We start from the raw sequence: 12,734 nt of genomic DNA on the forward strand, positions 1-12,734 counted from the left end.
GGTATAAACGGTATATTTCCCTATCGTTTTTCTTATATGAATTATTCTACGTTAATAAAACATACCTGGTGATCAACTACAGTTTGCTTTGAACATTATGATATGTGTGTAGTGTTCTGATAACGACGGCTGGGCAGCGGGAGCTGGATGCTGGATTTTGCGAGAAGCATGCAGCTGCAGAGCCTAGTTTTAAGTTAAAATATTATAAATCTACATGCCTTGAGGATGTCATTCTTTATATAGCCTGCCTATCAGACAAAAAAAAAATCTAACGGAAACACTGATACCGTGATATATACCGTTACCGTCTATGCTTCAAATTATACCGTGATATACATTTTAGACCATACCGTCCACCCCTACTAGGAAGTCAAGACACACAGTTGTAAGCTGGAGTCCGATGCATGAAGCGACATGTAAACGAACAGCCAATAAATGTGAAGTTAACTTTGAACCTCTGTTGTCAAGCCTCGTTAATATAACAGATACATTTAGCTAACATGGGGCGGGCTGCTTTGCGCCAACGATACACACTCACAATCAAATCAACTGTTAGCTATTACTGCTGTGTACTGTTTTTTTCACACAGGGCTAACGTTAGCTAGCAAGCAGCCTGCTATCAAGCTTGAACCCTGAATGCTAACTAGCAGCTGACTACTGTATACAGTTCATAGACTAACATTACACCTGTGATTTAAATGTGTCCTTACCTTAGACTTGAGGGTTGTACTAGGGTTGGATGCAGTCTGTTCTCCATCTTCTGTGTTTAACATTATCCTCTTCAAATAGCGCAGCATGTTTGCGAGTGCTCCCTTGACAGAGGATGGCCAGTACCGCAGGAACCTTTATTAAACATTCTGATCTTTTGTCCGGGACAAGTAATATTGACGTACAGAGATTGTGAGTTTCCAGTGTGACACTGTGAGACGGGCACTTTCTGATCAGATTGAATAACGCTACTATTCGTTTGAGGAATATATCTTTTTTTGTACTTGTCCGTTCGGACATGTTAAAGCTGTATTATGCTTGTCCGACCATTTGTTTGACTTGTCCCGGACAATCGGACAAGCCTTAATGTCAAGCATTGCTTAACCTCACTGTTTATAAACCTAACTGTTGTGAAGGGCCAGATTAAACCGAATATATATATTTATTTATATATATATATTTAATTGTATTTGTATATTCTCTAATATTCCCTGATATCCCTTGTATATTCCTTGTACAATATGCATTGAATATCCATTCTAGCCTACTGAACATCCCATAATAGTCTCCATTCTACTATTGGTCGAGACCTTGGTGCCAGGCTGCCATACCCCTCAGACCCAGTTCAAACGTACCGCTCAACATGTACGAACAAGTCCTAGTTCCGCGTAGGAATCTGGCTACCGCACCACTAATGGGACTATTTGTTCATAGTGCGTATATATACTGCGCTACTAAAGTAGGACTTCCTTTTCAGTCCAGTTTCTTACCCTCCAATAGAGTCACAGACGTAAAGCCTCCCCGCGACGCCACGTGTGGGAGTAAGGCCAAGTTCGCCTACCATCGGTATTGAGACATCGTGTATATTAATATTTGAATAGTCATATTTGGCACTATATCGTCGAGTTGGACGTAGTCTATTAAGCTAATAATAGTCTGTTAATATATAGTGCTTCGTGCGGTGAGAATACTACCGTAGTCAGTACCCCATCGTTTCGGGCAGAGAACTGGCTGCTTATCCAGGGTGGTTGACCCCACGTGAAGCTGCACCCGAGGAGCCCCAGAGCCGACGAGCGAGTGGACCTGTATACCGGATTATTCTACCGACGACAGCCCGCCTTCCCCGGCACGGATTATGCTTTGTATACGTTGATTATTCCATGGATAAAGACCCCCGACACTGCCGTGTGTTGGAACCCCCCCCCCTGGAGAGGACGCAAGGTGAGGAGACGCTCTGCAAGACGAGGTCGCTTCACGTCTCTCCTCCGTGGACCGGAGGACGCCGGCCCACAAAGAGTCCACCTGCTTTCATCTGTGGTCCAAGGATCGCCGGCGCATTGAACGGCACTACAGTGGGTTCACCTGGGATACCCTTGGCCGGATGAGGCAGCCGGATTCTACCCCCCCCCCCTTCCTACTCCTGTCGGCTTACAAGCGACCGGATTAACCCCCCCTAGTGTATCCAGTCTATAATCATTAAAGTATCATTGCTGTTATTCCTTAAACTATTCCAGGTCGTATATGTACCACCTGCGCCTTCAGAGATTGGACATTCTCTATTGATATACCAACGAATACTCTTGCCATAAAAGTGCATACTAATTCCCATTCATAAATGTGATTGATTTGATTAAGTGCTTGCTCTACACACCATCGCTGTGTAGAAATAAAGACCTATTTCTAATTCGTACATTTGTGTTGGATCCGTTTCATCTACGTGACAGTGTTCATCATAATATATTTATGCCGAGTACTGGGTGGCCGAATATTAAGTACAAAGGTAGTGGTAGTAAGTATCATATCTAGTAATACAGTCAGGGAATTGTACCCCTCAGTTACAATTGGTCCTTCGAGCCGGAGGGTAATTAGTGTAATATTAATATAGTGTTATTAATATTGAAATGGCCTATGATGAACACTCCACGAAACGATCCTCCTAACCAACGCCCGCAGCGCGAACGACGGCTCCCTCAGTACTTAGAGGCTTACGCTGTCAGTCAACAACCTAGTCTTCTACTAACAGTAAACGCGGTAAAACTAGAAAGTAAAAGTATGTCTAACCCCAACGCCCAGACTACCCCGACCATAGAGGCCCCTACGGGTTCTAATGTAACTGACCAAGTTCACGGTGGGGACCAGTGGGAACCAGACATGACTTCACACCCCGCCAGTACTGAAGAAGTAGTCCCCGACGAGTCCCGGGAGGAATACAACGCTACCGAGAGAGAACTCGGCACGGAAGAAGACGGGGAGAGCACCGTGGAGATAGAGCTCCAAGGCTCCGCAAGGAGTACCCCGAGGGAAGGCTCCCCTATACAACCGCCTTCCCCCAGCGAGGCAGAGAGGACCCTACAGCAGGCCTTCCTCATCAGCCTGAACGCCGCTGCTGAACGCGACCGACTGCAGATCCAGCAGCGGAGCGAAGAAGAGCATATACGTCTAGAAATAAGACTCATTCAGAGGGAAGAGAATGTGGCCCGAGACCGAGCAGACAGCCAGCGAGCAGCTGCTGGTGCTCTACGGGACGCAGAGCGCGACAGACAGCAAGCGCAACTAATAGAACAGCTGATCAGACGGACAACACCCTCTCCCTCCGCCAGAGGCTCCAGGAACTCGTCTAGACACACCTCCAGGGCGGCATCCCCTAGCCGAGTAAACAACCCTGAACTTGACCAACAGACGAGGTCTATACCCCCCACAGACCACCTCCCCCCACCGGTCCAAGCGAGACCTAGCAACCGGGAAGGAGCAGCATATCCTGTGGAGAGGCTAAACCAGAGACTACAAGCACTGGATGACCTAACTGAAGACGAAGAGGAAGAGGAGGAGAACCACGCCCGACGACAGCACAGTACTCTACCGGACCAGGAGGTCCGGTACAGCCCAGGCTATACTCCCGCGGAGCTGCGCTACCGACCCCCGACTCTATACACGGGTGAGCACGACGCACGACCCGCACCGAGGAACAGCACCTGGACAAGCGGGCCATGGTACACTGCCGGTACCAGCCCATACCAAGGAGCGGGAGGAGACTCGCCGAGGAGGCCTCTCCCCCAACGCTCGCCGATGTATCCACAGTCAGCGTCATACATTGGCACGCCTATGGTACCCGACTTCACCCAAGAGAACCGGGCCCAGTATACAGAACTCCGCATGTGTCTGGAGACCATGTTGGTGGATGTATTGGATGAACGCCATAAATACGCCATCCTACTGAAGCACTTAAAGGTACCCCGCGCACATAATATAGCGCTCGCCTACGCGACTTCCACCACCCCATACACAGCAGCGCTGGTAGCATTGGACCAGAGGTATGGGCGCATATGGGATTACGTGATCCAGGAGATCCGACACATCGACCGCTTACCCCCAGCAATAGACAATCGAGCACTGGACGACCTGTCCATCAGAGTGCAGTCCCTGGTAGGGATGTTGGGAGCGCAGAGAGAGAAGGGGAGGCATGAACTTTACGCCAACTCAAATGTGGAAAGGATCTTGGAGAAGCTGCCGCCCGCTCGACAGGAGCGTTTTAGGCGGCAGAGAGACCACAGAGACCCGAATGGCCCCGAACCGAACCTCCTCGATCTAGCAGACTTCCTGGCGAGAGAAGTCAGCAGCCTACGGCTAGATACATTCGGACGGAGCACCCCTGGCTCCAGAGAAGGAACCAGACGACTAAATGATGGAAGAAGATCGGTGACTGTGATGCACCAATCGGAGTCAGTATCGAGCAGCAGGAGCCACAGTACCCCCTCCAGAACGGAGAAGTGGAAGATAGTGTGCCCCTACTGTGAGAAAGAACACTGGCTAGCGCAATGTGACTCCTTCCCCAAGCTGAACGCGGAGGAAGCAAGTCAATGGATAAAGTCCAACAAGCGCTGTTTTCGCTGTGCGCGCTCACACATGGCAGCCGAATGCCGCTTAAAGAAAAGGTGCACCAAGTGCGATGGAGCCCATCTGGACATACTTCACGACAGTAACAGACGGCGCCCTTCACCCGCACCATCCAGCAGCAAAGCGAGCGTCATGTACATCGATCCCGCCAGCAGCAGTGGAGCCCGAGTACTCCTAAAAGTAGTGCGTGTGACACTAAGCTACCAGAATAAAGTCCTGGACACTTACGCCGTCCTCGATGACGGGTCAGAGAAGACCCTTCTGCTCGCCTCCGCTGCGGCCCAGCTAGGGCTGCGGGGAAGCGAAACCCAAATGACAATTCGGACAATAAGACGAGATTTGAAGACGATAAAGGGCGAGAATGTCTCATTCTCTATCGCAGCAAGCGGCCAGCCTGAGCGACGGTACCAGATTACAGACGCTTTCACCAGCCAAGAAATAGGACTGTCGCGGTACACATACCCCGTCGCCAAGCTGATGGAGAAATATGCACATCTGCGCAAGTTACCGATCCCGCTCATAGACAATGCTATGCCGACCCTGTTGATAGGCTCCGACCATGCAGACCTCATTGTCCCGATAGACCGGGTTCATACCGGACCCCGAGGCTGTCCTGCAGCAGTCGAGACCCGTTTGGGATGGACTCTCCAAGGCCCGCTCGCCAAATCTCTCAACCGAAGTACAGCCACTAGATGTCTACACTCCCGAGTCACAGAGGGAGAAACCGCACTCCTGCAACACGTAGAGCGGTTATGGACCTTGGAACAAATGCCCTTTAAGAACGGAAAGAAAGACATTCGCTCTAAAGATGACATTTACGCCATTCACCTCCTCGAGACAGGGACCAAGAGAGTCCCGGTCAACGGCGTGTTGAGATACGCCACGCCACTCCTGCGGCGAGAAGGAATGCCTACTTTCCACGCCAAGACAGACGCCACAGAACGGTACCTGCTGAACACGGAGCGGCGCTTAGCCAAGAACCCCGCCCAAGAGAGTGTATACCGCGCTGAGATTGAGAAGCTCATCACAGCGGGACACGTCACAAAGATGGACATTAAAGAGGCTGACCAGACCACTGAATCGTGGTACGTGCCTCACCACAAGGTCCATCACAACGGTAAAGACCGCATAGTATTTAACTGCAGCTACCAGATCGGATCCCAAAATCTGAATAAAGAGTTACTGCCCGGTCCCACACTCGGCCCCTCCCTACTCGGCGTTCTACTCCGCTTCCGCCAAGAAAAGGTGGCCATCAGCGGGGACATTAAAGGAATGTTCCTGCAGGTGAGATTAGTAGAGGAGGACAAGCCCCTGTTACGGTTCCTATGGAGAGAGAAGCCAGGAGATGAGCACCCAGCCATCTACCAATGGGAAGTCCTCCCCTTCGGAACGACGTGCAGCCCCTGCTGTGCTACATTTGCACTACAGAAACAGGTAGCAGAGGACCCAGCAGCGGACGAAGAGGTCCGACACAGCGTAAAGAACAGCTTCTACGTAGACAACTGTCTACAAAGCCTTTCAACCCAGGAAGAAGCCGAGGCTCTCCTGATTAAACTCCGCGCCTCATTGATCAAAGGCGGCTTTGATCTCAGGCAGTGGGCCAGCAGCGATCCGCAAGTACTGCGCAGCCTCTCCTCCGAGGACAAGGCAGCCAGCAGCGAGACCTGGATGGCTACAATCCCGGGAGAAGCCCAGGAGATGACCCTGGGATTGGTGTGGCGATTCAAAACAGATTCGCTTCACTACAGACACAAGCCCCTGACTACGGAGCAGGGAAGGCCGGCGGCGGCGCCGACCACCAGATGGAGTGTGTACACAACACTCGCCCGACAATATGACCCGCTAGGATGTATTCTACCGTACACCACCAGGGCAAAAATGATTGTACGAGCATTGTGGGACAAGGACCAGGGCTGGGACGACCCCATTCCCGCACACCTTGCATCCACCTGGAGAGAGTGGGAGATGGAGCTCCACTCACTCCCAGGCGTTAATATGCGCCGAAGCTACTTCCCACCCACGGTGAGGCCAGAGACATGTAAAATGGACTTACACGTCTTCAGTGACGCCTCAGAGGTCGCATACGGATCAGTAGCCTACTTGCGGGCCCAAGAAAGGGGGGGAGAGATCTACACAGCTTTTGTCCTCGCCCGCTCGAGAATAGCCCCACGCAAGCAACAATCTATCCCACGTCTAGAGCTCTGCGCAGCCCTAGCCGGAGCGCACCTAGCCACGCTCATCCAACGTGAGCTCACCATACCGGTGTCTAGAACAATCCTGTGGTCAGATTCCACGACAGTACTCGCCTGGATCAAATCGGACTCATGCAAGTACAAAGTCTTCGTGGGAGTCAGAGTCACCGAGATTCAAGACTTAACCGAAGAGTTCACCGGAGAAACAGAGTGGCGCTACGTTGATACAAAACAGAACCCAGCTGACGTCATCACCCGGGGGATGCCCCTGGATGACCTCACCCGTCGCAATGTCTACAGTGACGGCCCAGCATTCCTAAGACTCCCGGAAGGACAGTGGCCCACGCCTATCCCGAGGGAAGCCAGTCAGGAGGAGGCTGAGAATAAGAAGCCTGTGTTCTGTGGATTGAGCACTGTTATCTCCGCAGACCCCAACACACTCCTGATGGGGCGGCTAGATCCTGCATTACCCCAGACAATGTACCGGCCTGAAGAAGCGAACGGCCGACGAATGTGGAGGTACAGTCAAGTATTAGCCGACAAGTTTTGGAGCAGTTTACTACTGCACTACCTACCGTCTCTACAGACCCGCCAGAAGTGGGTAAAGGAGAGAGACAATTTGACAGAAGGAACAGTCGTCATGATTATTGATCAATCACTGCCCAGAGCTATGTGGCCGGCCGGCCGCGTAAGCAAAGTGATCACCGGTGCCGACGGCAAGGTCCGAGCAGCTGAAGTGCTCGTCCAGGGTCGCACTTACACCCGTCCCGTGGCGAGGCTCATAGAACTGCCCCGACTCCCAGACACAATCGATGATGACCATGACCCTATAACCCTATGACTTTGTGAAGTTGACTGACCCCTACAGCGAACCCTTATGTGTAAATAGACAACGCGATTAATCTGTCTCTGTTTAACTGATTAGGTCTGGGACCAATCAGGGGGTGGCTGTTGTGAAGGGCCAGATTAAACCGAATATATATATTTATTTATATATATATATTTAATTGTATTTGTATATTCTCTAATATTCCCTGATATCCCTTGTATATTCCTTGTACAATATGCATTGAATATCCATTCTAGCCTACTGAACATCCCATAATAGTCTCCATTCTACTATTGGTCGAGACCTTGGTGCCAGGCTGCCATACCCCTCAGACCCAGTTCAAACGTACCGCTCAACATGTACGAACAAGTCCTAGTTCCGCGTAGGAATATGGCTACCGCACCACTAATGGGACTATTTGTTCATAGTGCGTATATATACTGCGCTACTAAAGTAGGACTTCCTTTTCAGTCCAGTTTCTTACCCTCCAATAGAGTCACAGACGTAAAGCCTCCCCGCGACGCCACGTGTGGGAGTAAGGCCAAGTTCGCCTACCATCGGTATTGAGACATCGTGTATATTAATATTTGAATAGTCATATTTGGCACTATATCGTCGAGTTGGACGTAGTCTATTAAGCTAATAATAGTCTGTTAATATATAGTGCTTCGTGCGGTGAGAATACTACCGTAGTCAGTACCCCATTGTTTCGGGCAGAGAACTGGCTGCTTATCCAGGGTGGTTGACCCCACGTGAAGCTGCACCCGAGGAGCCCCAGAGCCGACGAGCGAGTGGACCTGTATACCGGATTATTCTACCGACGACAGCCCGCCTTCCCCGGCACGGATTATGCTTTGTATACGTTGATTATTCCATGGATAAAGACCCCCGACACTGCCGTGTGTTGGAACCCCCCCCCTGGAGAGGACGCAAGGTGAGGAGACGCTCTGCAAGACGAGGTCGCTTCACGTCTCTCCTCCGTGGACCGGAGGACGCCGGCCCACAAAGAGTCCACCTGCTTTCATCTGTGGTCCAAGGATCGCCGGCGCATTGAACGGCACTACAGTGGGTTCACCTGGGATACCCTTGGCCGGATGAGGCAGCCGGATTCTACCCCCCCCCCCTTCCTACTCCTGTCGGCTTACAAGCGACCGGATTAACCCCCCCTAGTGTATCCAGTCTATAATCATTAAAGTATCATTGCTGTTATTCCTTAAACTATTCCAGGTCGTATATGTACCACCTGCGCCTTCAGAGATTGGACATTCTCTATTGATATACCGACGAATACTCTTGCCATAAAAGTGCATACTAATTCCCATTCATAAATGTGATTGATTTGATTAAGTGCTTGCTCTACACACCATCGCTGTGTAGAAATAAAGACCTATTTCTAATTCGTACATTTGTGTTGGATCCGTTTCATCTACGTGACAGTGTTCATCATAATATATTTATGCCGAGTACTGGGTGGCCGAATATTAAGTACAAAGGTAGTGGTAGTAAGTATCATATCTAGTAATACAGTCAGGGAATTGTACCCCTCAGTTACACTAACCCTTACCTTAACCTCACTTTTTATTAACCTAACCCTTACCTTAACCTCACGATTTATTAACCTAACCCTTACCATAACCTCACTTTATTAACCTAACCCTTACCTTAACTCACAATTTATAAACCTAACCCTTACCCTCAGTGTGCGAACCATATCATGGTCTTCGGGGGAGCTCATTATTTGTCTTTTGGGGGGGGGGGGGGGGGGGGGGGGGCACGGAGCTGGGAAAAGGAGCGTGCCTGTAGCATAGAAATGACAGGAAGGAGCTGCCAACTCATAAAACGTCCCCGGTCGACACAGGCCATAGGCTATATGTATGAGTAATTGAGTATTACAGAACCACACATAGTCCACACCACACAGGTGTCTAAATAAATACACATGCTCAGATTAACCCCTCTGATCCAACACTAAAATTCACACACAACAGTCCTATTTACACATAAACACACGGATGAACCAATACCGAACAACAAGTCCACGACCAAACACATCGAGTCTAACATTATTATAGTAGGCAAAAAAATTCAACATTATCGCCACCCACCTGTCCTGTCAAGCATTGCTTAACCTCACTGTTTATAAACCTAACCCTTACCTTAACCTCACTGTTTATAAATCTAACCCTTACCTTAACCTCACTGTTCATAAATCTAACACTTACCTTAACCTCACTGGAGACATCACACTCCACCTTAACCTAAAATAGTATTTATCTGATCATCGATTTTCTCAATTATAATGCATTTCAACAAAATGCAGATACCTTGTAGCCATGACCATGCAGCTCTCCTCTCCCTCCCTCCCATATTATTTTGCTCTCCCTCCTTCTCTCGCTCCTTCCCTCCCTCATATGGTCTCTCTCTCTCTCTCTCTCTCTCTCTCAGTTGGGTAAGATGCGGCTGACGGTGCCGTGTCGCGCGGTCACCTGTTCCCACCTGCAGTGTTTTGACGCGGCGCTCTACCTGCAGATGAACGAGAAGAAACCCACCTGGATCTGCCCTGTGTGCGACAAGAAAGCTGCGTATGACAGCCTCATCATCGACGGGTCAGCAGAACCAATACAATTATGCCATGTCACGATGTTGCATAGTGGGATGGGTTTAGTGAGGCACGTGCCTGTATATAGCGCAGGTTGACAGGTAGGAGCAGGTACACGAGGACTGGGATAAAGAATTGTTTCATCAAACCTTTATTTAAGAGACTGAGGTCTCTTTCAAGGGTGATCTGGCCAAGAAGGCAAGCATGAATTAGACCAGTGGTTCTCAAACTTTTTACACCAAGTACCACCTGAGAGGGTAGCTGGCTCTCCAAGTACCACCATATGACCGGCGTTAAAATACAGTCTATTCAGCTATGCACAGTTCACGCAGGAGGCAAATGTATTCCTAATACCATTATTTATTGTTAACTTTTGTCAGACACAATGTACAAAGGGATAGCACTAGAACTAGCAAACGCTTCCACACAACTCATACAATGCAAGGGGCATTGAGAACATAATAACTAACATTCTCACATAGCAAGTGAGAAAATTAAGAACTGTATTTCAGCAAATGTACTTAATTCTCTCTCTCTCTCTCTTTCTCTCTCTCTCTCTCTCTCTCTCTCTCTCTCTCTCTCTCTCTCTCTCACATAGCAAGCAATTGCCCGTCATTCTCTCTCTCACACACTCACACTCACACACACACACACACAATTATTTTGTTACAAAAACTTAATTTCCTGCATTCTGGTGCAGGACTTTTTGAATTTTTACCCTTTAAATGCCAGTTTGTGTGATGGCATCACAAATTATTGTTAAAAGAAACACACAAAAAGTTTAATATTTTCAATATATCAAATGCAAAGTATATTTTTCTGGGGGTGATTATTACAGGCTAGGCATGTGTCAATGATTAGCAGCAACACAGATTTTGATGGATTTTTATGTCAGATTTAACACCAACTCTTTTCAGAAAAGTGGGAGTATTTCATTCTTTATCTGATATTACAAAAAATCTAAAAAGATAAATGGTTATGATCAGGGCTGAAGTTGAATTAAAGATTTATTTAGCTTTTTTGTAAATGTTTTCAAGTACCACCAGCAGTACCACCAAGTACCACTAGTGGTACGCGTACCACAGTTTGAGAACCACTGAATTAGACTACCGTACTTTTCGCACTATAAGCCGCACCTGACTATAAGCCGCAGCAGCTAAATTGAATGATGTGTACATATATAAGCCGCACTGGACTATAAGCCGCAGGTGTTTTAATGTTTAATTACCATATGTAAGGGTTCGTGCACAGAGGGGATTGTCACAATACTGTCGGACAAATAACAAGAATTAACTCATTTACAAGTTGTATTAAGTTTAGCAAATAAGGGAACAGATAAATAACATTTCAATGCAGTAAAAAAAGCAATATCTTCGGGTTTGGTCCACATATAAGCCGCACCGTTATATAAGCCGCAGGGTCGAAAAATGGGGGAAAAAGCCGCGGCTTATAGTCCGAAAAGTACGGTATACATAACAAAGCACAATACACATACAGTAGACTACCATACAACCGAAATTTTAAATGAAAAATAAAATTCAGCTTAATAAAATACAAGCACAATAACGATAACAATCAACCTGTAGAAAAGTGCTACACATCAAAGCAGGAGCAGCAGGTGGCAAGGATTTGAGATTCTTTGTTTGAAGCAATACAAAGAGATTGGAGAGGCCAATTTGATGTCTAGAGGTTATTCCTGGACCAAGGGCCGAAATAAAATAGGCTTATTTTACTTGCCTCAGACCTTGTTTGTGTCTTTGTTTGTCATGGTGCCATTAATATAATACCAAGGAATGTAAAAGTAGATCAATGTGGAAACCCTGGGTCCTGTACTGAAGTCCACCACTCCTCTGTCTCTTGTCTCTTGTCTCTCCAGGTTGTTCATGGAGATCCTGAATGACTGCTCAGATGTGGATGAGATCAAGTTCCAGGAGGACGGGACGTGGTGCCCCATGAGACCAAAGAAGGAGACGGTCCAGCTGCCCATTCCTAAAGTTGAGCGTAAGTTGCCCTCGCTGCCCATTCCTAAAGTTGAGCCTAAGTTGCCCTCGCAGACCATTCCTAAAGTTGAGCGTAAGTTGCCCTCGCAGACCATTCTGTTCTGGAGGGCTTCCCACCCTCCAGAACATTTACAACAAGCGTGCAGGGGTAAGGCTAAGAGAATCATCAAGGACTCCAGCCACCCGAACAACTGCCTCTTTGAACTGCTGCGGTCAGGCAAGCGATACCGGAGTCTCAAGGCGAGCACAGAAAGACTCAGAAGAAGCTTCTATCCCCAGGCCATCAGGCTGCTCAACGAACAATAAACACTATGCAACAACCATCAAATGCACACAGCACACACATCCACACGCACACACTCACTTTAAACAAACAACACACTGCAGCACCCACTCTCCACACTTTAGATCACCTAAACACACTTTATATTTATTGGTAAAGGATTTGCACTACAACTCGTACACCTTACTGTAAAATTGTACCTAAAATTGTACCTAAATTGTACCTCATC

The 12,734-nt window shown here is 48.3% G+C and overlaps 1 protein-coding gene across 2 annotated transcripts in view; it reads left to right on the forward strand.

Moving 5' to 3' along the window:
- The window catches only part of pias2 (protein inhibitor of activated STAT, 2), a 95,218-nt gene that overhangs the window by 62,448 nt on the left and 20,036 nt on the right, over positions 1-12,734 (forward strand). For both annotated transcript variants that reach the window (XM_084338004.1, XM_084338005.1), the window contains exons 10-11: positions 10,069-10,229; positions 12,099-12,223. In XM_084338004.1, coding sequence (XP_084194130.1) covers positions 10,069-10,229; positions 12,099-12,223 — 286 coding nt within the window. The remainder of the gene's footprint in view (positions 1-10,068; positions 10,230-12,098; positions 12,224-12,734) is intronic.

This window comes from Notolepis coatsorum, assembly GCF_963971535.1.
Source record: "Notolepis coatsorum genome assembly, chromosome: 2".
Lineage (NCBI taxonomy): Eukaryota > Metazoa > Chordata > Actinopteri > Aulopiformes > Paralepididae > Notolepis > Notolepis coatsorum.